The sequence below is a fragment of the Netta rufina genome (genome assembly GCF_964035555.1).
Source record: "Netta rufina genome assembly, chromosome: 16".
In the NCBI taxonomy this organism is placed as follows: domain Eukaryota; kingdom Metazoa; phylum Chordata; class Aves; order Anseriformes; family Anatidae; genus Netta; species Netta rufina.
Genome location: NC_140140.1, coordinates 4,537,229 through 4,564,620, shown reverse-complemented (window position 1 = coordinate 4,564,620; position 27,392 = coordinate 4,537,229). Strand labels below are relative to the sequence as shown.

General features: G+C 42.0%; 1 protein-coding gene across 1 annotated transcript in view; it reads right to left on the bottom strand.

Moving 5' to 3' along the window:
• The window catches only part of PTPRT (protein tyrosine phosphatase receptor type T), a gene marked incomplete at both ends in the record, with an annotated part of 444,837 nt that overhangs the window by 194,816 nt on the left and 222,629 nt on the right, over window positions 1-27,392 (bottom strand). Inside the window, one exon of the mRNA XM_084296820.1 lies at window positions 24,385-24,678. Within this exon, the coding sequence (XP_084152946.1) occupies window positions 24,385-24,678 (294 nt within the window). The remainder of the gene's footprint in view (window positions 1-24,384; window positions 24,679-27,392) is intronic.

The following is a 27,392-nucleotide window of genomic DNA, read 5'->3' as shown; positions in this document are numbered from 1 at the left end:
CCCATCTCTCCCCTGCGCCAGCGAGGGAAACCCACGTGGGACACAAGCATGAGAGCACAGCGCCTCGAGTGCCTGGACCCGTCAATGCTGAGGGCCTTCTGTTAGCTACACCCAGCAGGCAACACCTCCCCGTGCCCAAACTGTGCACCAGCTGGCACAAAGCGGAGCTCGAGCTGTTGCAACCAGCAGAGATTTTGATGAGGTCCCAAGGAACATCGCACTGTTATAGGACAAAGGATTACAGAGCTTCACCGTGGAGTGACACGGAAGGCGCAGACAGCACTAAGTCTTTCTGCATTAAGCCTGCCTCAGCATCCTTTGTGCACCACTATTACACACATTAGGAAGGGAACCAACACCAGAACTGCGTCTGGTTGAAGAACAAGGTGGAAGTGAGCACACCGGCACTGCCGCAGTAACATGCAGTTGATGTTTCCCATACCAAAGAAGAGAGGATACCAAGAACTACAGCTATTGCGGGGTTCCTGCTACAATTGCAGTAGCTAAAACAATAACAAAGCCCAGCATTTCCCACCATGCGAAGCAGAACCATTGCTAATCCTTATTTTACAGATGGAAGATGAAGCAAGGCAATTACTCTGTATTTTCACAATGGGTTCCAGGCCCTCCTGGGTCTTTCACCACCTCAGGCTTACACCTGAGCCAGCTCCTTCCCACAAACCGTTCCCAACTCAGAAGCAAAGGAACATGGATGGCAAGTATGGCAAATACAGAATATGAGGACTTGTGTTCCACCACCTCTGTAACACACATTACAGTCTCACCCAGGCAGACTCCTTTGCCCCAGGCACCTGAACAGAGGCCCCTTGGCAATCCCCTTTGCTCTCTCCTTTCTGGAGCAGCAGCAGGGAGGAGCAGCTCGAGGGTTACGGCTGAGCCACGCCACTGCACCGAAACACAACAAAACCTGCCTCGGGCTTACAGCAACGTGTGTGCACCCGGCTGTGCTGCTGGGTTAGAGGTGGAAGCACCCAAACTACAACTCATCTATCCCAAGCCAGCATCAACGTTAAGTACTTGGAGAAAGAACTAAACTCCAAACGAGTTTAATCTATTTTCAGCAGTGACTATTCGCTTGAAATGCCCAAGTTCAGGAGCTCAGGCAAACTCCCTTAAAAGTGATAAATGCCCCCATTACAATAAAGTGCTACTGCCTCCTACGTGACCGGTCTGTAACTATGGCTTCTACAGGACTGCTCAAGGTCAATGATCTACTGCTTTGCTAAATATTAATCATGTTGATTTCTGTTATAAAATATGAGGCTATTGAGTCCTCATCCGTGTGCTCACACACATCGTGTACTTGCCTGCTCAGCAAAACTATGATCAGTCTAATAGAGATTTTTCTTTCCTAATGGTAACATGAGGTTTTCTGTCCCCTTGCAGACTGTCCTGTGGTTGGGAATTTTCCCCACCCCAATTATTTTTCACATCACCCAGAAGCATCTCAGTCCAGGCTGTACGTTCGCTATCCGCTCCTATAAACGCTTGCCACAATGGATATAAAAACCTCTTACATTTATTTTTGTATGTCAGGGATTCCTTTCTTTTATTGTAATCCTTTATTAGCTTTCATTCTCAGTTGTCCACTTCAATTTAAGGTACATCTTCCTCTAGCTTGACAAGGCAGCATGAAGCAGGCATATCAAAGCTAAAGAGTTATTTACTTGAAAAATGCCAGCTTTGAAGATCTCTTTTTCCCTTAAATGGAGTCTTTCAAAGTCCAGTGTCGGCAATTCCCCATTGAGTAAAATCACAGCACTCCTCATATAGCTGCTCCTCAGTAGTCTGTGATCCATCTGGTAGCTCAGGCAATTTATAATGGTTGCATAATACAGTTAACACAAAATGCTGTTAAAAACACACAGTGAAGTTCCACGAAGAGCAGTGCAAAGGAGGTATTTGCATGAAGGGCTTTGCAGCAGTTCTTCAGGCAGCAAGGCCCTTGTCTCTAACACCTATGGGAGAACAGCAATCCCCAGCAAGCAGGGTGACCTCAAACCCCAGTTTTCTTCCCCAGTTCTCCTCAACCCTTGACTGAAGACCTCAGGTCTTTGATTTAGTCTACAGCTTCCTCACTTATCCTCCCACCCCCACCACATACCAATAGCTGGTATCACAATACTAAAAATCAAGGATGAGAGAACTCAGACTCCTGATCAGAAGTATTGTCGGGCTCGGGGATGGGGTGCTTATCAGTCTGCGGGTGGTGAACAATTGCATTGTGCATCACTTGTTTTGTATACATTAGTAGTAGTACTACTATTATCATTATTATTTTTTTTTCCCGTCTTAATAAACTGTCTCTATCTCAACCCACAGGCTTAATTTTCCTATTTCTCTCCTCCATTCCAGAGAGGAAGGGGGAACAAACAGCTGTGTGATGTTTAGCTGCTGGCCGGGTTAAACCAGAAGTATGAATTTGTTGAGTAAGAGGAACAGTAAATTACAGGTTCCTGTTAAAGGAAGAGACGAGAACCTAAGGTAACACTAAGGTAATGATAAGGAACAAAACCAGCCATGGAATCACTTGGGTTGGAGGAGACCTCTGCAAGTCATCTGGTCCGACTCCCCACCCGAAGGACAATTAACTTTGAAGTTACACTCAACTTTGAAATTCAAACAAATCTATTTCTTCTGAGCCTCCCTCCGTGCATCTCTAAGACATTCTGGCTCTGTTCTCTTTACCACAGCTCATCAGACAGTTACAATAGCAGTCAGATGCCATTCCCCACCAGCCCCATGTTTTCAGGTGGGAGGAACCCATCTTAGCTTGTCATACAATGCAACCTCCTAACCTTCTGGTGGCCCTCCAACATATTACCTGTAGCTTGCCTTTCACTGGGTCGCTCTGAACTGGGTACAATGCTCTAAAGGTGAGTTGCACACACGCTGCCCAGAGGGGATCAATGGCTTCTCTTCACCAGCTGGCTGCAGCCCAGCACACACCTACACATCGCTGCTACGATGAGATAGGTCTATACTCCTCCTGCACAGCACATCCCTACTTTCATCTCCTAAATTTTGTAGTTCAGCTAGGGCAGGAGTGCATTAAGATTAGGGGACATGAGAACGGACAGCTCCTACACTCTGAGGAAGTTGTCCCTGAAGATTCACCAATTCCTCTGGCCCTCTTTGCCCTACATCAGGGCAGCCGCCCATCATATCCCATCTGCTAGTTTCCTGATCAATCAGAGTCCATACTCCTACAGATGAAGGTCATTATTCTGCCACTCACCTGCCTCACTTCCCTCATGACCTTAAATAACACCATCTTACGGTCACAGCAGCCAAGGCTGTCACTAATTTTCAGAGTCCCCAGTTGTTCATGAATAGCAGGTTCAACAGAGAACATCCTCTCTTCAGCTCATCCAGAACCTGCATCAAAATTGTTCTTGCTGCACTCCAAAATCTTCTTGGAGTGCTAAAGTCCTGCAGGCTGCCCTTCTGGTAGATGTGGGAGTGATTAAAGCTCAGACTGAGTACTTCCAAGAAGGTCCAGTAATCCACAGGCTTCCGTGAGGCTCCACAAAGAGACTTCGCACCTGGAGCCCCGCCGGTCCACAGCTCAACACCACCACTGTGACCTAAAACCCATTACACAGAAAGACAGCGCTCCCCATTAAAACTACATTAGAACAAATATTAAGTATATACTCCTTTCCTTCACAAGCAAAGAACATTTTGGGGAAAAGAGTCTTCTCTCTCTCTCTCTTTTTTTTGTTCTTTTTTTTTTTTTTTTTTTTTTTAAACTCCCCAAGAAACAAGAAAAAACAGATTGAACATATGTTGCTGATGATCTTGGACAGGAGGAAATCTCTCAACGCCCTTCTTATTCCTTGATGTCAGAGAGCTTGCCAGGTTCTCCTTCTTCCCATTCACACCAGTGTTGTGTTTTTTTTTTTTTTTTTTCTTTTTGTAGCTGAAATTTACTATATGAAGTTTTGACAGTCTTGACAGCGTTATGTGTCATCCAAAGCTTCCCAGCACAAGCAAGAAAAAAATAAAAATGGAAATTGAGTATTATTTCGTGACTCACTAAGGGACAATTCGTATGCAAGTCTGCACAGAGGTTTGGTTAACTCATCACAATTTTACACCAAAACAAAGCTCTTACGACTCTGACCTTCTGCTCTCCAAAAAGTAAGGAGGGTTCTTGCATCGCTTTTGACAGCTATCCCTTAAAAATGGAAAGAATTGCCTTGCAGACAAAATTCATCCTTGGAGGGTGACAAAGCCCACTGAAATTAACAGAGTTGGTTTATGTTTGTTTGTTTAAAATGTCACCTGTCTTGCTAGCAGTCTGGAATAGAGAGGTTTGGTGCCTACTTTGCTGCTCATTTCACCATGCAAAGAGCAGTTGGCTGTGAAAATCTTTCTCTTCGGAAAAATGCTGAAACAAAGCAGGCTCACAACTTTAATGCTGGAACCACGTTGAGTGATTTTACATGGACAAGCTTCCCACAATCTGTGACCAACTGGGTGATGCAGAATTTTCCCAATCACCACAGATCTCAGAAACACAAAAAATACTAGGTTAAATCCATTATTGATACATGGCCATCGAAGTCCGTGACTCTACATTGCTGTACGCCTGTTAAATATGGGCTATCAAACCCTGGAAATGCAAATGAATCTTGCCAGATGAGTAAACGCATTAGAAAGACAGAGATTAAGAAGCATCTTCAGGAAGCAAGTAAATTAACTAATACAGAGCAGAGTATCAGGTGTCTCATCAAGAATGTAAAGCAACATTCCCCTGTATTTCCTTTCACTAACTTCTAAATTTAACTATACACTCAACAATTCTATCATTAAACAACTCACATTAGCATACAATCTGCATTCCAGATGTCTCATTATGCTTTCAGAGCTGTACCAATAAGACTCCAGTACACTAGGCCAAAATGTAGCCCAAGTTTATCTCAAAAAAAGCTTAAGCCCAATTTCCAGTGAAAGTCGAATTTCCAGTTAAGGTCAGCGCTTCAGCTGTGGTGTGACAGTTGATTTTTCAGGGGAAAAAAAGGCATCTGACATGTAGGAATGGAAGAATTATTGGAGGAATTAGCTGGAGAGAATCATGTCAGTCCAGCCAGAACAGCTTTCTGCCCGACATCCCCAGACGGTGGAGGACTGAAGGCAAAATCAGGAAGACTAAGTACCGCAGCGTGGCACGAAGGGGAACGGAGTGTCCAGCACATTAAACGTGAGCAACCCTGAACACATCAAGGCCTGGCTGAGCACCGGGGCTGGCAGGAGCACAATGACATTTAGAAGAGGCAGTATGGGGAAAATTACTCCTGCCACGCAGCCATCATTTACTTACAGGTAATTGCCTGTTCCAGCTGGTTATTGCAAGGGCACGGGGAACTCCCACAGTGCTGTGATGTGCTACCTGTGACATGCACAATAACCTGTTTTCTTTGGCTGTTGTATTTTGATAGACACACTTTTAATGTTTTCATATAGAAGGAGCAGTATTATCTGGCAGGAGTTTCTTTCGCCAGGACTGCTGGCAAGGCCACTGAAGGTTCACAGAATCACAGAATTGTCTAGGTTGGAAGAGACCTCAAGATCATCGAGTCCAACCTCTGACCTAACACTAACAAGTCCTCCACTAAACCATATTGTCTGTATCATCTGTACTTCCAAAAACACCAGCAGGTTTAGTCTATCTTGCAAGACAAAGCATACACACGCAAGGCCCACACTTGTGCTAGAATCAACAGGAACCATCAGCGAGTCTGAGCAGTTGGTTGCAGCCTGGGCTCTCCTGTTCTGCGTTCCCTAATTCCCCTCCCAAAGGGACACGTAAGCCCTGCCTCGCTGCAGGCAGCAAGCTCTCATTTCATTTGATATTGCACCAAAACCTTGGGGAGATGAGGCTTGGGAAACCAGCCGTACTTTTCATCCGTTTGAGAAGACGGTCGGTGAAAGAGGAATTGAGGAGCAGGGCTGCCAGGCCCACACTGCCCAAGGGACCACAGCAGCACTGCTGCCTGCAGACCCACACAGACCATGGTGGTTCCAGCCCACCCCAAAAACAGTCAGCGAGCCACCAGAGCTGCCAGCACATCTTCACCCCTGGCCATCTGAATCGAGCAGAGACATTGCAGGCATAGAAATGTACACGATAGCCTGCTTCCTCCCTCTGTGAAGGTTTTGGTTTAAATGGTTTAAAGATGTTTTTTCCCTTAAAAAAAAATAAATGGAAATGTAACGAATGGCTAGTGAGTTCCTGCGGAGTTCTACACCAAGTCTAGGATTACCCAAGCATACCGCAAAAACTATACTCCACAGAGCTAAAGAAATAACTATCAGGCAAACTGTTCTGTAAATCCCACAAGTCTTTCACGACTCAATGTGTTTAATAACAGTACTTCAACTCAATGAATAATACACAATAATGACGACACTAATACAATAATTAGTTTTTTTGCTTCCCATCTATCCGCCACTACATAAAGTAGAAGTTGGATCTATGCATTTTTTGACAATTACCGTTTCTTTTCCTCTATTTAGAAACAAATGTAATTACTTCAACTAGAGAAGACAGAATTACTTCTGCAGCAGAGTCAAAACATGCATCAACACTCATTTTCTATAATTATTTCACAAGCAGTTCTGTCTGGCGTCGTTCTCAAATGAAAAGAGTTTTCAAAAGGCCTTTGGCTACTTAATGAGCAGCACACAATTACAGGCACAACTGAAGAAAAGAATAAAGGAAAAAAGAGGTTCTCACCATTTATTTAACCTTCTTTTTTAGTGCCTGCCTTTAGGCACAAAGTAACTTCAGAGAACAAAATGAACCTCCTGATACCCTCTTTTCTACTGTACTTGACGAACAGGGAAGGATTGCCAATAATCTGTTCCATGACCAAGAAGCATCACGCCTAGGGTACAAGTACTTACTGTGTATACCCACATTTCACTTCCTAGCAGTGCATTACTGTAGCATCACGAAAAGAGTGTTGTCATTAACCTTAATCTTTGAAACGATCATTTGTAAGGGTTTTCATCTAGACACAGCAACCACATCCCGCTCCCAAATCCCAGGTGAATTAGTGCGTCCCAGAACATCCACACTTTAATCAGTTGTGGAGTTAAACAAAACTAGAAAAAAAACTAGTTTGCCTTGGAGCCAACTTAAGAAAAAATTAAAGTACATCAGTGCATTAGTTAAAAGTCAGTAGTACGAGCAGGGGCAGTTAGCATCACAGGCCAAAAACAAAGCACCCCACCAGATGCTTTTGCTTGGATTAGCTAGAGCTTTGCCTCTTCTGCACTCTGTAAGGAGTGGAAGCTGAACACTGGAGGAACAAAAAAGACAAGAGCAGCCTGTCTCCTCTTGCTTGACAGCCAGATTGCTCTCTTTTCTCATCAGTCTTAAAACAAAATGCGACATGCGTATGACAAAAGGCTATTCCCTTTCCACTAGCTTCCCAAAGAAAAGATGCACAGAAAGTCCTATGTATTCTTCTAGCCTCCACACTCCCACACAAATTCATCACCCTTTTGACACCCAAAGCCTGACAATTCCTGCCATGAGCATTTATGAATTAAAAAAAGAGCTATTTTAAATTCAAATAAGGTGGCACAGTTATTAAGTTATTTTTATACTCCTCTGCACTTCTAAGACAAACTTCAAGTCTCTTCACTTCCCAAATAGGTGCTCTGAGGAGGGATGAGTAAACAGCGCACTCCACTTCCCCTCTCCATTCATTTTACTGATGATAGTCATTAGCACTACAGAAAAGTGTATTAAACTGAAGGACTAAGGAGTCAAAATACGACCAATGTGAAGTACAATAAGTTACGATAAAGTGTCCTAACAGTGCAAAACTCTAATAAGGAAAAAAAAAAAAAAAAGGCAAAGTACCTGCCTCAGGTTTAAGTAGTCCTAAACTCTGTTCATAGCAAGATTAGCGTTGATTTGGCAGAGAAAAAAAATAAACTTCTAAAAATAAATCTGTAGAATCATGGACAATTTGTAAAATGGTGTCAAACAGTTTGCTATAAATTCAAGGGATATTCGGTGCAGTGAACAATTGTAAGATCTCCAATCCAGATACCTAAGCAGAACAGAAATTTGGATGTTTCAAGAACCGAAGATGAATTTTAATGACTTAAGAGAAAATTGAGAAGGGAAATTGCCTTTCAAATCTTCTTCCACAGCAGTTAATGCTTCAAACGGCCACCTACTATACAAGACGAAACCTCATTTTGTCTCATCTTGGGATGGCAGCACCAGTAACTAAGAATCCAGAAGAGAACCTGCACTGCATTTTAAATGGGATTGTTATTGCTTGGGCCAGGAGTCAGATTTAAAACCACATTTACCACAGAGTATTTCATTTTTTAGAACCTAGAACAGATTATTTATTTTCAATAAAATTATTTTCGGTACCATGTGCAGGGACAGGAAGAAAGCTGCTGAGTTTTCTACGTAGGCTTTCGAGTCTGTGTTTAGTTTTAAGAGTGAATAAAGGCCCCAGCCTGCTGACCCTGCAATGAGTCGCATCCAAGAAGAGAGGAAAAGGACTCTGATTTCAGTAAAGCACAACGCAGAGTGTGCCAGACTCATTGAACGGGCTGCATGCCAGAAAGAAGTCAATCAATCAAGGCAAAATGGCACTGCAAACACCGGTAACAGTCCCTGGGGCTAAAGGACTGGGCCAGCTGCTGTATCACATGCCTTCCCCTTGACAGGGACCCTCCTCTGTCCCCTCCTGCTGCCGAGCTGCTCCTCACGGCTGAGCTGCCCTGCAAGGAAACCTCCTTGGTTGCAGCAAGCCTGGGGCTGGCTGCACTGCTGGCGTTGTACCTGGTGTCCAGCCAGAGGTCCCCTGTTCTCCAGCCATGGGCCCACGTCGCAGTCTCTCGTCCGCCAGCATGACCTAGCAGTCGCTGATTAATAGAGGCAAGGCTTGCCGCAGCTGTCTCAACAGGGCGTTTCAATGACAAACTGGTCCCCTGCAGAAGATTTACCAAGCCGAAACGCGATACATCACCGAGTTTCTACAGCCAACAGCAGTGACAAGTGTGTCCCAGAGTGCAGAGTGTTAGTTATGCTGAACATCGAGGCCAACATGTTCTTACCGTTTCCATTTCCAAATCTGCCATAATATTTACTGCTACAATATCCTTCCCCATCAACCCCTTAACTATCTCCTATGGAGTCTAATTAAAATGAAGTATTGTAACATACAATAAACATTTGCACGCTATTGATAGACACTTGCAGATGTTATACAGAAAATAGCTGCTCGATACTGAGTCACACAGAAAGTTTAACAAAGTTTCTGTATTTTCCTCATTATGCATTAAGCTCAGCGTTTCTACAACAGAAATGTTTCATTGCTCCTTCTTCATTTTAATTACTTTACTAATGCGTCATACTTGAACACCAATGTTGAGAATTAGATAATTAGGAGAGTCTTCCTCTTCCACATGTTACTGCAACCTCAGCTACAATGAAAACAACAATAATCTTGAGACTGAGTTTAGATAATGGTCCTAACATGTCAGTGAGTACAGCAGTGTAATGGATAAGAGTGATTATCAGTAGGGGGAGAAATGCCACTGAAATGAATCGCAGCTTCTGTTGAGTACTTATATATGTATGTGTGCACACAGAATATGCACCAGGGTTTCCATACAATATACTGCAGAAGCAAAATGTCTCCAACTTGCGTTATTATAAAGGATACACTATATGGTATCAAATAATGAGATCTTCCACAAAGCTGCTGCTAAGCAAGTGACATTGCTTAGATACTTAATTGCCATACATTTTACTCAGAGGGTTTTTTTCCCCTCTTCCCACACACACAATTTTTAAAGTTTAGGTTCTCAGGCAAATTAACCCCAAGATATGAAATTGGATCTAAGGAACATGGTTATGGTTGAATTATTTGAAAATGCCTTGTACACCATCGGCATGCAAGTTCCTAAGGAGCTTAATTACAAGCCAGAGGTCTTACAGATGACACAATCTGCAGGATGAAAAACCCTATTCCATGTCATCTCATCCTCCTAAGACAATACCTAGAATTTGAAGGCGGCAGGACTCACTGCCCACCTAACACACCAGTCAAGGCAAGCAGGCACTCGAGAGCTGAAAGCAGGCACAGCACTTAAAGAAAACAGAGATCTGAGACTGTGCTTTGAGGGAGGAGAATCTGAGCTCTTATTCCCACGAGGATGAAGCACCAGCTCAGCTCTGAAATTCAAATACTTCTTTTTCACTAGAAGAAAGAGATAATAAAATTTAAAGAAAAGAAACAGAAGTGAGAGATGATAATGTGAAAGTTGAACAGCACTCAAGCCAGCATTGCTGTATCCACAGTGAACTCAACAGCATTATAGACATCCACTGTTCCTCTCCTAAACTGAACACTGCATATTAATACCGTAATAGCTCTGAAAAAAACAAAAAGTTAAAAAATACACTGGTACAATGCAATGCAAAGGCTGCCAAGAAGCTGTGCTGTTCTGAAACTTCATGTCAAACCTCCTCTTATAAACGTCTCTCTAGTATGGTACATCTTGACACCCATATGTTGTCTCAGCAATGTAGGAAATGTAAAGCTTTGCAGATCACAGACTGGCACAGTTCCTGAGGCTGCCATGCTTCCCTTCAAGCAGACAACATACTACACAGAACAAAGCTCCCTAGATAGTCTAGGATAATATTTTAGTGCGAGTAAAGCTAAAATTATTGCGAGATACATGATTTGGCAGTTACCATTGCAAGAAACCCAGAAAACTCAAAGGAATTGCTTGAGCTAATTGCAACCAGTAGAGGCCTCAGCGCTGCACCTTTCCAGCAGCAGCAGCAAAGACGGCCCTGGTGCCCCACGTAGATCTCAGGAACTGGTACCAGACCTCTTGCCATCACCCCTCCGGTACGCAGACACAGCACACACAGCGGCATGGGAATCCTGCCTCCTCAGCAGCCTTTGAGGCTGGAGAGCAGCGCTCCCAGCCAGGTTCAAAGCTCTGGCTGCACATCCTGAGGCTGGACATGAGGGCAAACGGAGCAGACCCGATAAAGCAGTTGGAGCAACCTGCCCTCCTTCTTCACAGAACTAGACATGTACCCAGCACACAGCTAAAATGAACTCCCGTTTTGCTCTGCTGATTATCCTCAGGGTCGGTTTTACCCCTAGAGAAAGGCTTTCAGTCCTGAGATGGAGCAACACGAAAGAGAGGATGAATGCAGCCTGGAAGCATCAGGCCAATGCCCCTGCTTTTGCATGGAGAATGAATCACCAGTTGGTGACTGTTACACACTGGTGAAAGGATCAGCAAAAGGAAGGTTTCAAAACAAAAACTAGACCAAATTTCACGAGGTTCCCCTACGCAGGGAAGTGGGGAAACAGAAGCTGGCTTCTGACTCAGAATTTTTCAGCTCTTGGACCAACAGCATTGAACTGTCACAAAAATCACAAAAGCAAAACAGGAAGGGTTTTTAAGGATAGACCTGTCAACACAATCTGGGCATCGATCGCTCAGCTTTGCTGCCCAGAATCTGATCACGTTATTGTTACTTCTGTGCTCTGAATACACAACAAGGCAACCTGCAGCGGTGTGAAGGGTGCCCAGAGCATCTCACACTGTCCTTGTGCTCTCAAGAGGGAACAGATGGAGTGCTGCAGGCTACAATTTGCTATTTTTCAGCCTGACTCCTTTGAGGAAGACCAATTTAAAGAAAACGCTGAAGGTGATACACCTTCAGTGCCCTGGTCCTTGACCCAGGGGACAACCTAAGGTAGCATCTTTTTCATAAACTCTTGAAGCTGTTTGGGTTTAAAAGCATTCCCGTCTGTCAACACATTCAACTACATTATCCGAGGCAATGCCATTTCACGATTCCTGTGCGACTATCATGCACAATGTGGCAGTTTTTGTCCTCCTGTGGAGAACACGGGAAGCTTCTGCATGTTTATGAAATCTGGCTCAGGCAGCAGTTTAATCGTGCCCTGCTTTAAATTCCAGTCCCTAGAAGATAAACTGGTTTTAGTTATTTACCCGCAATGGGAAATATGTGGTCAGCAGACAAGCACCTAGGTAGGCATGTCTGAGTATACGAGAGCAGCTGTTACGGTGCTGACACCTGGAGAGGTCCAAGCAATCCAGCTGGACTTGGACAAATGGATAGAACCGGCCGTGCCAACTGGGCTGGTGAGCTGAGGACAGGTCCCACAGCAAGGGAGAAACTGATCCCTGAGTGTGGGCAAGCTGATTACAGGTCCTGGAGGTTACAGATTTTAGTCATGCAAGAGGAAACTCAGACCCAGATATCAGAACTCAGAGACAAACGGGGAAAATACAGTATGAAGGAGAAGGGGGAATTTGCTGAAACAGCCTCACGTGCAAAACCCGTTTAGAAATGAGGCAGAGACTGAGGAGCAAATAAAAATGCGTATGGATGTCTAAATCTTCATACTCTTTATAGCAGCAATTACATGAAATTTCTTGTATAAAACCCTATCATACGCCTTTTGAATGATGGGCCATTCCCAACACAAAAGCTATAAACCCTGAATTCCCCCAGCTGGGAGCTCTGAGAAATCACACACTTCAACTTCAAGCACCACGCTGCCAAGATTAGGGATCAGCATTAGCACCAGGTCCTGGGGTGGCTGGGCCATGATCCTATTTCCATGCAGTAGTGACACAGAGGGCACCTGCACCACGGCTGCTAGACCCTGCTCCCCAGATCAGGGAAGAGGAGGGCTGTTTCTTCACCTCGAAAAACCCATGCATGGTTCTAGATATCTTGGATCTAGCTTCTAAAAGGAGCAAATGCTAGACTACAGCTGTGGACGATGAACCTTCAGACAACTATCATGAAAAATGAGTTTGTGCTCTCTCATAAAAATAAAAAAGGATCTGCTGTGCCAGGCACCATACAGATTCTTCAGGGCAGACATTCTACCCTAACAAGCTGAACAGACAAGACAAAGGGCGAATATTCACAGCTGTGGCTGCAAACAAGGAGTTGGTCAAAGGACCTCACAGCTACTGGAATATCATAGCTTAAGGACTAACACATGAGCAGAAGATTCTTCATTTTTAATTATTGTTTTTAGGAGAAATGCTTGATGAAAAATAAATTAAAAGTTCAATTGCTCTAACCAGAGAAAAAAATATCATTTTCCTGCAAAATAAACTTAACAGCACTGAAGCAATTCAGGACAGAAAACATACACCTCCAGCACATAGCATTTGATTTGGTAAGACTTTGTAGAGTATTTTTCAGTAGAGAAAAATATTTCCCCACTCCTTTTTTTTTTTAGGTTCTTACATTGCATTTTTGCAAACATTACCTTTGCTTAACACATCTACATCACAAGCAATGCTCTGCCTTCCCCTCTATCATCAGTGCTTGCTTTTAAAACACCTCAGCATCTTACTGCCAAGGGACCCCCCTCCTGTCACAAAAGAAAAGGCAGGATTTTCGAGCTGATCCTGATAACGCTTTCAGCGCTCAGGTACATCTCTACAGCCCACAGAGCACTGACACTAACTAACCCGTGAGCCTCGGTCCAGCTGTGCCGCCAGCAGCGTGAGAAGCGTGGAAGATTCAACAGCAATTCCTGACCGGCTGCAGCATCGTGTACTGGTATCATAGCAAGCACCTGTTAGCACAGAATGCAATTCCAACTCCTTTACACCAAGATATTTGCTTCTGCATGAAAATTAGTAAATATTTGCTCTGCTGTGCCAGCTGGATCAAGGGAAAGCCACAAATTGCCTACGCCTTTCATAGACAGGAGAAGGCTGGCAGAAGGTTCCTGTCTGGAGTTCACATGCACAACACTAATTGAAACCAACTACTACTGAAAACAGCCATAGATCAAACAGAAGCACAAGCAGCAGACAGAAGACTGATTTTTACTCCATGGGTTTTAGGTCAGGTATTTCAGAGTTTATCTTCCAACTCCATGTTTCCTGATTTCTGCAGAGGAGGAGGACAGAGACGGAAATCAAAAAAGTTGAGTTTTCGCATAAGAAAGTCACCTGAAACTAGCATGCATGCACTGTTGGGATGCTTTAGAAGACAGACAGACCATAATATGTGTGGAGGGATGAGAAACCATGCTCACAAGAATCAGAACACATCCATTAACCCCAAGCCCCGCTATCGCCACAAAGCAAGTTATAAAATGCAACGTGCAATGGTGATACAAGGGGACATTACATCAGTACCTTAACGTGACTTGCACCAGACAACTCAAAAAACATTTGGGCTCTCTTATAGCACTAAGGGTATCCATCTGAACTGGCATACCACTCTTTTAGTTTTGCATAGAATAAAAAAAAAAAAGATCACAAGGACTTGCTTTCAGGTTTAGTTTTAGCAACAATGGGACTCTGCCCAGGATGAAGAATCACGTGGATCTCTTGGCAAGGGAACGTGTTATGGATGTAAAAATAAACACCCTACCAAAGTGACCCATAAAACAGCAGGTGGAGAGGTTTGCTCCTGCAGTAGTTTAACACATAATCCACCTGAGAACAAAACCAACTGGGAAGAACCAGTTATTAATATGTACAACTCGGTCCATATACGTAACAGCACGTTGTATCTAAGACTGCCTTTGGTGCAGCATTCATTCTCTTGAATTTGATATCCCCACTCCTTTGCCTCACTCCCTCCTCTGATAAAAATAATTTAATACTAACAATTTATCTACCTATTAGAAGCATTGCTAAAGTTTTAGAATTATTTTAAGAATTCCAGGTTGGACAAATTGATGTCTCTAAGGTTTTATCTTAGAAGTGATGGACTGCCTCGATAAATAGCCTAATCTTTCAACCTCACCAAATACTTTCATCAACTTTCCCTAACAGAAAAATTAGCTTCCAGAGGTTTGGGTGGATTTACAAGCCCTACTTCCCTACTGTGTTTTTTTCAGTCTACAGAAAAAGCTGGAAAATTTTTCACAGTGCCAGCAGGGCTGTGATGTCAAGGTTTTCAGATTTTGTTATCTTGTGAGTTGTGGTCTTGCTATAAACCCTTTTCCAATGGTCTCTGCACCAAGATTTTACTTTAATAATTTGAAGGATTATTGGCAGCTAAAATGAGGATTTGTGGACCTTGAATGAAATACATTGTAATAACAACTGTCAGTCTGATTTTGATGCTCAGGTCTGTATGCCTTTCCAGCAATATTTGAATACTTTGATATGGTCACAGCCACGGTCTACTTGAATACTATTTCCAGAGTCATAAAATGTTGTACTGCTTCATAGTTTTAAAAGCACAGCTTTAAAAAATAAATAAATAAATAAATAAATAAATAAAAATAAAGAAAGCTTTTACATTTTTTTTTAAAGCTTATAAAACTAAAAAGCAAAATTAAGTTTAAAGGACTTGAAAGTGTTACCCTTTTCTCAGTGGAGTAACAAAATCTTAAGATGGTGACTAAGTTTACATCCCTTATCAGTGCCATGGTCTCAGCAATCATGTGGATCACAACCAAAACCCTGTGGAGAACGAGGGTCCCCACTTCTCCGCCTATGAAATGTGAACTGAGATACAAAGGGATCCCTGCAACCCGCAAGGAGGAACAAGAGGTTGGATTCACTCTTGGGTATGTCACATCGTAACGTAACATGTCACAGAAACATCTATGAACAAAACAGGTCATTAAAAAAAAACAAAACCACCGATGTCCCATTCTCAAGCTCAACCAGCATGAAGACCAAACAAAAATGCAATGCACTTATGCAGACAAATGCACACACCAGCACAGAAAAGGTTTTGTACTCTCATACTCCATCTGCTGGTTCTGCAACAGTATTTAAGACCTCAGTGGGGTTGAACAGTGTTTTTGTTTAATTCCTTTCCCCCTTTTCCTCTTTCCCTCCCAAGCTGTGCAATGACAACCTGGCTGATATGGTTAAGTTGACAAGTGTTAAACAAGAAGCCATTCTCATCTTAACTTTTTAGTGTCCACTGTGAAAAAATAAAAATGTCAAATATTTATGACAAAGTGGAACTAAAAATATAAGGAATAAAACTGTTTCCAAATGTCTTACAAAAATCTCAGGGTTAAAAGCACAACATGAGGTTAAAGATGTAGTGTTCCGTTCAATTCAGCCCCTGCCTTGCTTTTGTATTACATGCTAGAGCTTCCAAAAAAGCCAATTAAAGTGCCTTTTATTCTTCAAAATGTTTAAAATTGGGCACTTCCAGTGTATAAACTCTAAACGCCTCTTATTATTTGAGTGCTTTTTTAATGCAGACTTGTGTACATTAAAAACACATTTAAAATTGAAAGGCATTTATGTTTCAGCTGTCTTTGGAAAAGCAAAAAGAGAAGCACGAGCAGGAAGCAGTGAGCAGGGTTTGTCCCAGGACAAAGATAGGCTCATGACTATGCAAATCCATAGAGCTTAATGAATGATTTGCAAGACTGGATCTGTCATTTCAGTCCCGGGATGAGTTATAGTATGTATTACATAGAGAAGGAAAACAGACACCTCCCTTTGGTTGCTCCTCAGTGGAAGTTCAATGCTTAACACACGCACTGCAGGCATACACACGGTGCATTATCCCTTCCAGTTTCCTCCCACTAACTGGGCTTTTCACTCTCTTATAAAGCGACATCTGGAAACGATCATCTCATCGCACCCTCAAAAAGCCACCAGAAGCAGTAATAATATGGTAATAAGGGATGAAATTTTATGAAAGATGGCACTTAACTGAAGACTAAAAGACACCATGCAATTTAAATAAATTGCTTTTAGCAGAGGACTGAGTGACAATCAAGAAAAAAGGCCTGGCCCGTTTTTGCAAATTGGGGGCTGGATTTACAACTGGTGTAAAACGGTGACTTTGGTATAGCAGTGCCAGTTTTACACAAACTACGGGTACAATTTTGTGGAATCGCACTTTTAGGACCACGCTGAGACCCTCCCATTGAGGATGCTAAAATGAAGCTGAATAAGCAAAGAGGAAAGAAGCTATTAGCATGTCAAATATCTGTTCTTTTTGTGTGTCTCCTTTCACAATTTAAGTGAACTGCAAAATAGGAATCGCACAACTCTCTCTCCCCACCACCACCACTTCTGCCTCTTCGGAGTAGAGATGCTCGGTCTGTTTGGGATGAAACCTGGGCAGAACTCGAGAGCCAAGGAATATCAAAAAGAGCAGTGCCCTAATTCCACTGGCATGAGAACAGGTGCTAGGCAGGTTCAATTCTTTTGGAAAAAGCCATGAGGTCCCATCATCAGCAAGATCTATTCGTAGCATGAAAGCCTAATGCCTTTATGAGAGTTGTCATCTTACTGGCCAGCCTGCCCACTCAGGATATAATGCTGTATTCAAACCCCATTATAGAAAGTCATTAAATTAAACACCAATGCCACCAAGCAGAAACAGCGTCATGTGGAAATGAATAACTAGACTTCATACTAATAAATAAAAATAAAAAACATTTCTGGATAACAAACTGCCTTTGCAGATAAAAAGAAATAAATCCCTAGAATTTAAATCCATCATGAGTAAAATCCCTCCAGAAAAAACTCCAGAGCACAGCACTATTATGACTGCCTCTACATTCATGACTGTATTTATGCAGACTAAGATAAGGGTAATCAATCCACACGCCTCAGGACAAAAGCCGATCTCCTGCCAGGGTCAGGATAAAAAAAATTCCTCACCACATGTGCCCTGGTTCAAGGCACCAGGAAACATGCTTTGCGAGACTCGGGAATTGTCTGGCACCGGTCACTGCTAGCAACAACCAGCAGATTTACGGCACGCCGCTCTGGTTCAGCCGTAAATCCCAGCTTTCCCTCTGCACACTACCACTTTCCAATGCACTGAATTTCATGCCTGAACTTTGGATGGACTGGGCTCTCAAGCCAACCCAGGTATCTCCTCAGCTCCAGTTTGGCTTTTCAGGAGCCCTGCATTGTGTCAGTCGCCCACAGCACACTAAGACACCTGCTTCCTATTTCACCATCTGATTACCTCCTCTTCTGCTCCCCAATTTTTTCTGTTCCATATTGGTCGCTGCTGTTGTTATATCCCAGACAATGTAGCTGTTGTTCTGATCAGGTTTTAGTTGTTGTTGTTGTAATTCTTTACTGGTAACTATAATTCATAGTTAGACGTAATCTACCCTCTGTTCTTTGAAAGCTGTCATCCCACTTCAACCACATTTCTACAGCCAATGCATCTATAAATTTATATTGGCAGCTCCTCAAAGAGCCACCACCAGCAACCAGCTACAGCTCTGCAGCTTGAAGAGAAACCAGAAATGCATTTCTTACAGAGCTCCACATTACAAACTGGGAGCGTCTGCATTGCCCAGAAAGCCTGAAGTTATGTGTTATGGTCCGACAGAAATTAAAACCTGACAAAGAGAGACGAGAATTGTACCCCTCCGAGAAACTCATAGCCACAAAACGCATGATCAGGAAATCACAGAATTGTAGGGGTTGAAAGGGACATCAAGAGATCATCAGGTCCAACCCCCCTGCCAAAGCAGGTTCCCTAGAGAATAAATACTGCACCCTTTCTTTCAGCTGTTATTTAGAAGGTAAATGCTGTCCTTCTACTCCCCAAAAATTAATAAGTAAAGAAAAAGGATAAAGTAAAAATGAAGAGCCATGTTAACTATTTAATCAGTACCACAGAGAGAATTAACATCTCATACATAAAACGACTTAAGCTAGTAGGACGTGGTACAGATGAAGCCCCAATCTTTCAACAACACTGTCAGTCTGTTTCCAAGCACAAATTAGGGATCAAGGATCAAAAAGAAGAAATATCATATTTTTCTATGTCTCCTCTTATCTCTCTAGCTGACATGCCAAAGGCTATTGAGGTGGAATGAAAGCAGAGTTTCAATCATCAACAAAACGCCGAAGCTAGCGGACAAAGTCACTAAAACAGGTAGGAGTCCCACAGGCTTTGCAGGATCCACATATCAAAACTCAGACACAAGATTGTGCCGTTCTCAACAGCTCACCTGCAGTGCTCCCTGGCTCTTGGGAATAGACGCTATCAAGAGCAGAACAACTCATTTCATTTTGCTACACAAGCCTTTGTTTCAGGGAATTTAGCAAGAGAGCAAAACTGAACACAAACTGAACATGTGCCACAGCGGTTTTTTATTAAAGGCAAGAAAAGAATACTACTACTTTTTTTCTAGAATTTTACTAATAAAAAAAAAAAAAAAGAAACTCAAGTAAGGATTTCTTTCACTGATGATTTTTTTTTTTCAAAGCATTTCTCAAAACTAAGCATTCCTCCGAAATAAGCATTTATTTTCCCTGTTGTCTACATTTAAAACCATGGAAGACAGCGGATCGAAGAGTTGAATTAACTTCCCAATTAGTATTAACGACAAATTCATATTTCAGGGAAAACGTACATCAACTCTAAGCCAAATTAGCCTGTGCATGAGTTATTCTAATAACACATCAGTTGTACAGGACCCTCTTTCAAATCATTTGGTATGCCACTGGTACAGAGCTTTGACTCATGGATTTTTTGGATTTTTTTTGTTGTTCCAGAGTTTCTGTAAGCTTAGAAAAAAATAAAGCCACCACAATCTTATTTTTCAACATCAAGATGAAACAACTCCCGTTTACGGGGAGCTATCACCTTAAAACTAAAACGGAAATAAATATTTTTGAAACTACTGTTGTAATAATTTGTAGGTTGGTGACCTTACAACAACCTAACTTTCCTGTTGTCTGGTTTGTGCATTTCCTACCAGTACACAAATACCTCCTTTTTCTATCATCCATAAAAGAGCAATACACATATTCACATATTGCCATTAAATATGAAACCTTAAAAAATGGCAAAAGCAGCTTATTATTTGTAAGCATTGCAAGATTTCACGGCAACAAAATATCTAATAACTGAAGGGAAAGGTTTTCTGACTACTTATGAACATCTCATCAAACTCAACTGCAGATTATTTACATTTATATCAGCTGATTTACTGTGTTTTAAAAAGAAGCATTTCAGTCACATCGTTCAAGCTTAGCTTATTTCTCTAGTCCAAGAACACAGACAGTATTGATCCTCACAACCGGTCCTTTCTCCAGGAACTGGATCACGTTGCCTTGCTGAACAAACCAGTGTCAGCTGCTCAGCTTCAATGACAAGCTGCATGTGATGCACGGGAAGTTTTTATCAGGACAACCCTTTTATTTTCATATGCTTGTTCTATAAAGAATCATTGCCACACCTTTTTTTTTGGGGGGGGATTACAGCATTTCTGAGGACTTTCTTACGTCAGACTGGAAAGTTCACTGCTTCCAAGGACACAAAGCCCTCACCCTCCCTCCAGCGAGTCACTTGCCATAACCCACCAAGGCCGAGAAGCAATTGTTCACTATTCCTTTTTCAGGCAGTATTTTAACCAGCTCTAAATATTTTCAAATAAACTCTCATCTGCACCTACTCTTCGGCCTTACTTTTCAAGCAAGTTCTTCCACTTATGAGAAGAACACTTCCCAGATGAGGTTTTCTTTCCCCATAGCAATGATCCCACCTGCAAGGTCTTCCCTTCTCCTTCCCACCCACCAGAGGAACAGAGGCTTCTCCTGCTCTCCCTTTCTGGGGCAACTGGAGAAAGAAAAAAGCAGAGGACTGCTAAATAAGCACACAGAAGAAAACAAGCTCCGACTTTCCCAAAGCACAGCTTTCCAAAGCACAGTCTTTGGAATGAAGCCCACAAAAAAGGATTTTAAGGAACATTGTTTTAACTACGAGGATGGCTGAAAAAAAACTACACAGAGAAGACAGTGCTGAACAAACCACTACTAGGAACTGCAATCAAACAGTTACTCTGATCCTGTTATCTCTGGGGGAAAAAGCTAGTATCTCATGTTTTCCTTCCCTTCAACTGCCCCTCAACCCTGTGTCTGGTTTTAACCTTACGCAGTCTGGCTTTCTGTTCTCCTCGTTCCTGCTGTGCAACTCTTCTCTGACAGCTTACTGCTTCCTATGTCTGAAGGCCACGTACTCTCCTGCCCCAAGTCATGACCTATCACAGCCTATGGAAATAAAACTAAAAATTACAGAACAAAAGAAATACATCGTTCTGTTGGAAAAACAAGGTATGCCATATTTTCTTGCAGTTGGTTTTTCCTGAACAGAGGCAAGATGAGGTCCAATTTTCAGTATCATTTCTAAAAATCAAATAATAAATGAAGTCTTGTAATGATGCCCTGCAGAAAACCAAGAGCATCACCAGAGGGATAATGGCTGCCCAGGTACATACTGTTTATACAAATTTAGATAAGATACTATCCAGTTTAATAAAACTTCTTTGTGCTCATTTAAAGCAGAACCTTTCATAATTAGTTTTTATGGATTTCATTTCATCAAAAAAAACTTTTAACGTGTGTGTAAACAAATTCCATTCACTCTCATCAAAAAATCTGAAAATCGTGAATGATCTTGATAACAGTTTTGTCACGGTGTAATGACTTTCTGAGCTCATGCTGAGCCATTCCGGTCACACAGGAGCTTTGATGCAAGGCCTGCAGTCAAGAAACACCAGTCAGCAGCAACTTTGTAAATGAGCTTCTAGCACTTGAATTGAAGCAAGCAAAAAGCCTGATCCTTCCCAAATTCTATTCTCACTCAGAGTTGGAGGAAAAAAAAAAAAATCATTTTAAGGTATGCCTGAATTGATAGCTCTCCCAAGACATACTCAGACTCCCTAGCACACAAGTACATGATGCTTATGTGAAAGGACAGCAAGGAGACCAGTTAGTAAAAAGGGTGTTGGCTTCCCATTCTCAGAAAGTCACCAACAAGTTCTGTTTATGGTTACCCAGATTTCTTGCAATTTCACTAAGTAAATATTACATCTCCAGTATAGGTGATACTCTCTACTATTACTTCTGCACTCAAATTTTGCTATCTGTAGTAATGGGCCTCATAAACGCAGTACCAATACTGTAAAAACAGGACTGCTTCAGCCATCCACTGATCGCCTACAAACCTCCCTCCTTGCCAAGAAAATGTAATGACAAAAAGAACAACAACAACAAGAGGGAAAAAAGAAGCCCAATGTTTTTCCAGTGACAAAAGCAGCACAAATCTTCACTCAAGTATTTAAAAACAAAACAAACCTCAATTTCAGTTGATGTCATTCATCAGGCAGTCCAAGAAAAATCAAGGAGGTAGTGCTCCTTTCTTGGCTTTACATGTTTTTGAAAATCTTTATCATGAAAGATTTGTGTAATTGTACTGGAAATAGAGCATTTTAAAGGAGTTCTACCACCACATATGAAAATTGGGATAACAACTTGCTTTTTCTTGTTTATCTTTCCAGTTGGTGTTTTCAAAAAGTTGTGTATCTTCAGATATTGTGCAAATCCTTTCCTTCGAGTCCAAGTTTAGATCAAGATCATTACAATTTCACCCACCCAATGCCCTACACAAAACATAAATGTCATCACCATCAATCTCAAGAAGCTCTGTATGACAATTAACATTAATAGAATGACCTTCTCCAGTTAGATTTTCATTAGTAAATTAAGGTGGAAAACAGTAAGTGGCACCACTTAGCCAATTTGAACAGATCATCTGCATCATCCTTCATGATGTCAGTCAATACCCAGTTGGAGCAAGAAGCTCAGCAATTTGAGATCCAGTACAAGACATCATATTAACCACAAAGTTAATGACTTTTTTTTTTTAATCCCTGTAGTAACTGTAAAGTATTACCAGACAAGTTTGCAAGCTTGGCTGCTCCGGAAAGCGTGCCTACAAAGCTGCAAGGCATGAACAAGAAACCAAACCCCAGCATGCCACATTTCCATGTGCATATGCATAGTGTCAGGTCAGGTCTGTAGTTATTTCTGATGAAGGCTAGAGAATTTGATCACAGTGCTAGTGAACAAGGAGACAGCCAAAAGCTGGGTAGGAGAGCATGCACCAATTTCTCAAACAGGCCAGGACATCCAGATCACAACCTAGCTGCAGGAAAGCCTCCAGACATTTTGTCTTCTATCAGTAAACAAGTGTTGAGTATAGCAAACACTTCCATACCAAATCTTCATGCTCAGTTTTTTTGCTTTGTTTTTTGCTGTTGTTTTTTTTTTTTTTTAATTTTAAACCAAATTTTCTCAAATAGACTCTAGATGTTCATTGCTGCCTAACCTGTACAAAAAAGGAAAGGCAGTAAGGATGTGTTCCCCAGCCCTGCCCATGCATTTGGGACCTGCTGGGCTTCATTTCTTGGCAGATGAAGAGGGTGCTGCCGGGGATGGCTCATGCTTTGAGAGCGGGTGAGGAATACTAACGTTGCACTGCTGAATCCCATCCCAGGATGGCATTTGTCTGTTCTTGATGCATTATTCACATTCAGATTTGTTACTTGGCCAGAAAGAGTAACTGAAACCAGAACACTTTTGCGTAAGCTCTCCACTGGTTAAATCAACTCATTGCTGATTTAACCAATCAATCTCCCCACCACCCAGTTTGTGGGGAGAAAAGGGAAGGTGTAGAAAGGGGAGAGAAGTCTTTTAGTCTCTGTCCTTTGCCCACACCACAGTAAGAATCTTGCAAAAATTACAAAAATGAAAACCTTGAGAATATACAGCTGTGTGGTAGTAAAAACTGCTTGGCAGCGAACTAGTTTGTTCACTCCCTTGCAAGGCACAGAGCTTGATCTCCCTTAATGGCTAATGATTGAGCTGTGAGAACAGGATGAACAGCCAATATACCTGAAACATGAGGAACATGAGCCTTCAGTTTTTCCTGAAAGGCCAACATGCTTTAGAAAAAAGACAGACTTCTCCTGTGCCTGGATCAACACTGATCTGTTACAATATGAAAGACAAATGGAAGACACTCTGCGGTGTTTGAATAGGTTTCTTCATCAGAATTGAGAGGAAGAATCAATACAATCAAACAGAATACAAAAATGTTTACCACTTCATGCCACTGTACTGAATAGTCAATGATAAACTGCTACCTAAGAACAACATATATTTCGCCATGTACTTGCAAGGTGAAAATTTGATAACAGACAACTCCTAAGATCAATTTGCCAGCATTGAGTATTGGTCGGAAAACTCTCACTGGCTTGCCTGTTTCAACAGAAAACAGCCACACACTGTAGCAGAAAGCAAACATACTACACTTAAAAACACAACACTCAAACATTTGCCTATGGATGATAAAATAACAAAACAAAAAAAACAAAACAAAACAAAACAAAACAACATACTACATTAAAACTCAGTGTGAATTCAGATCTCTAAATAAGAATGTCTACAGTAATGACAGGTGGAGTACCAGTTTATGCATTAGTAACTAAACCAAAACACCCATGCAGTATAATAAAACAGCAGAAACCCTACCTGCACATTTTGTCCTTGTTGTGAGTGGTGGCCCAGGTGGCCCCGTGCCTCCTTCTCCAGGGCGAGTCAGCAGCACTCTGATCTCATACTCCACATCAGGGTCCAAATGCCACAGTTTGTAATTAGGGGAATCTACAATGTGCGTTTCTGCCCAGTTCCCAGTGGTCGTCCGATATTCCACCTCTTTCAGTATGATGGGCCCATCTCCAATGATGGAGTTGGCGTTGGGTTTGATCCACAGGTAGGTGGCTCCGACCGCCAGCAGCTCAGGAGGGGCAATAGGAGTTGGGGGTTCTGTAGACAAACAGAAATCATGAGAGGCCTGAGGCCACTTTATCAAAAGGATTAACTTTTCACAGTGTACCTGTATAGCAACGCCATCCCAATACCTTTTGTTAGAAGCAGAGTTCCTCCTGTTATTTAATGTAACTCAAAAAAAAAAATATCTGGCATCTTATTTGCTCTAAAGATTCTGTCCCCTTGCACTGGTATACCTATGTAGTTGGTAGCAGGATCAATTCAGAAACATCTACTTGAAAAATACAGTGCCCACAAGGCTACTTCTGCTGAAAATTGAAAACAACAGTCACATGTAGAAGATCAGAAGGTTATGCTTATTTCCTCTTTCATGCATATGCATAATGGCAGTCAATATAATCGTATCATAGAATATTACCATAGAATGGCTTGGGATGGAAGGGACCTCAAAGATCCCCTAGTTCCAACCCACTGCTGTAGGCAGGGACACCACCCACTACATCGGGTTGCCCAGGGCCTTGTCCAACCTGGCTTTGAACACCCCCAGGGATGGGGCACCCACAGCCTCTCTGGGCAGCCTGTGCCAGGGCCTCACCATGCTCTGAGTGAAAAATTTCCTCCTAACCTCTAATCTAAATCTCCCCTCTCTTTCTTCTAACATACATACATATAGCTATATATAACATATATGTATATAATATATAATAAGGTGAGGGAGGAAAGGAAGTCCTGCATAACACAAAGTACGCTCAGGCAGACCCCTGGTTTTGGTAGCAAAGAGTTAAAAAAAAAAAACTAAGACACCAGTGATTCTACACATGCCGTTGTGTTTGACTACAAAGTTTGCTTAACTACATGAGCAGAATTACTCAAGCAAAGTCTGAGACTTGAAGAGTGCCTAGATGTCTGAGAAGCATCATGAGGAACCCAGCCACTGAATACAACCTGTGTGGTAAAAAAGAAAAAGCAAGCCAACAGCAGACATCTCAGCAGCACACTGACAAAAGCTACAAAAAGTCTACTGGGCTTTGGCTGCCTGCCTGATCCCCCCACCATGTGTATAAATAACACTTGCATATTGGAAGCCACATGAATAGCATATGCCTTGTGGTTTTGAAAACCTGAGCTGAACTGTGCAAGATTATGAGCAATTTCATTAATCTTGTCTAGCTTTCCCTCTGTCACACTATAATGTGGTTTGCCCTCGGCACAAAGGACACAAACTCTATTGTCTTGTTAAAATAAGGTGACAAAAAGCACATTTCTCTCTCAGAAAAATAAACCTATGAATGTTACAGCATGATACTAATTTTAGAGTCCTGTAGGAATTATTCATTGCTGTGAATGCCTGTAGGAATTACTACTCCAGTTCCTGGAGGAATTACTCTAACCCTTCCCCCGTCCCCCTTTCCAAAGATGTTTCCTCAGAGAGCCCAGAAAAATGGAATAACCCAGGACCCACAGAAAGATGGAAGAAAGGAGTTTGAGCGCCACGGGATGGGAGGAGCAACAGGCTTTCCAGAGTTTTACCCTCCAGAGAAGTTTTTCCAGTTAACATCTGCTCAGTGAAGAGAAACAAACGCACAGAAACCATTATTATACACAATTACCAACTGAAATGGTACTTAATTTCATTTCCTCTGGCTAACTAATTACAATGAGCTACAGTATCTCTGAGATTGATTGCGGTAGGTGCACATTGTACCTCCAAAAAAGCCATCTGCATTGTAATTGTAGCAGGTATCCAACATGAGCAAAAACTAGTGTCCTGAGCTAAATTTTTGCGTATTTGTTTCTGCCATTTATATTTTGCAATGTTCCCCCCTAACTCCAGGCACATTTTTTTTCTCCTGATATGAAATGTCAGGCTGATTATGTTTTGACTCAGTAAGGTTATTTCTCCAAGAAATTTGTTTTCGAGAAATGCATGTAGATACATTTTCATTAAAAATCAGATTACTATAAATCACAGCATATTACTTGTTTCTTGGTGCAAGACCATTAAAAGATAGACTTAGTGATTTTTATTCCCAATGCAAAAATGACATCTTACAAGTCACATCACATCTGAACACAAGACAAATGAAATATTAAGTCCCATTCTCCTGGGCTGCAGATACTTCAACAGCAACATGATCCAGGTTACTTTGGGATTTGATTGCAAGTTAAAAAGAGATTTATGGGACTGAGCTTAATTAATAGAGCAGTTTGTCCTGCTAAACAGACATGAAAGTCTTGTCTAGCAAGTTTAGAAACTAATGTTGCCAATGCAAATTAAATTAAGACACTCAACAGTGATGTCTTCCCTATTTTAGGCCAGACCTAAACCAGCTCTCCTCATCTCCTCCCAAAAGGAATAGTGGTTTCCAACACCAGCCCCAGCTCTCCCCCCACCCCCTTTTTTCCCTTTCTAAGCACCATTTGAGAAACAGGTGTTGCAGAATACTGAGAAATTAGAAACTGAAACTCTTGCTCCGATTTTCCAAATTCAAGAAATTAAGACAAGCAGCAGTTACAGCAATTTTTCAAGGCTGGATACCACCTCACTGAAAATAATGGGCTCGTTCCTAATGGCACCAACTGGATGAGAAACTATTCTTCAACATCACCCTGTGCCAAGTGATTGCAAGTGATCTAAACAAATTATTCATTTAGCAAAACCAACACATAAATAAGGACCATTTTTTGGCCTTTGTAACTAAACACTCTTGTCAGTTACAGATGACCAGCCTGATTTTTTAAGCTCACTA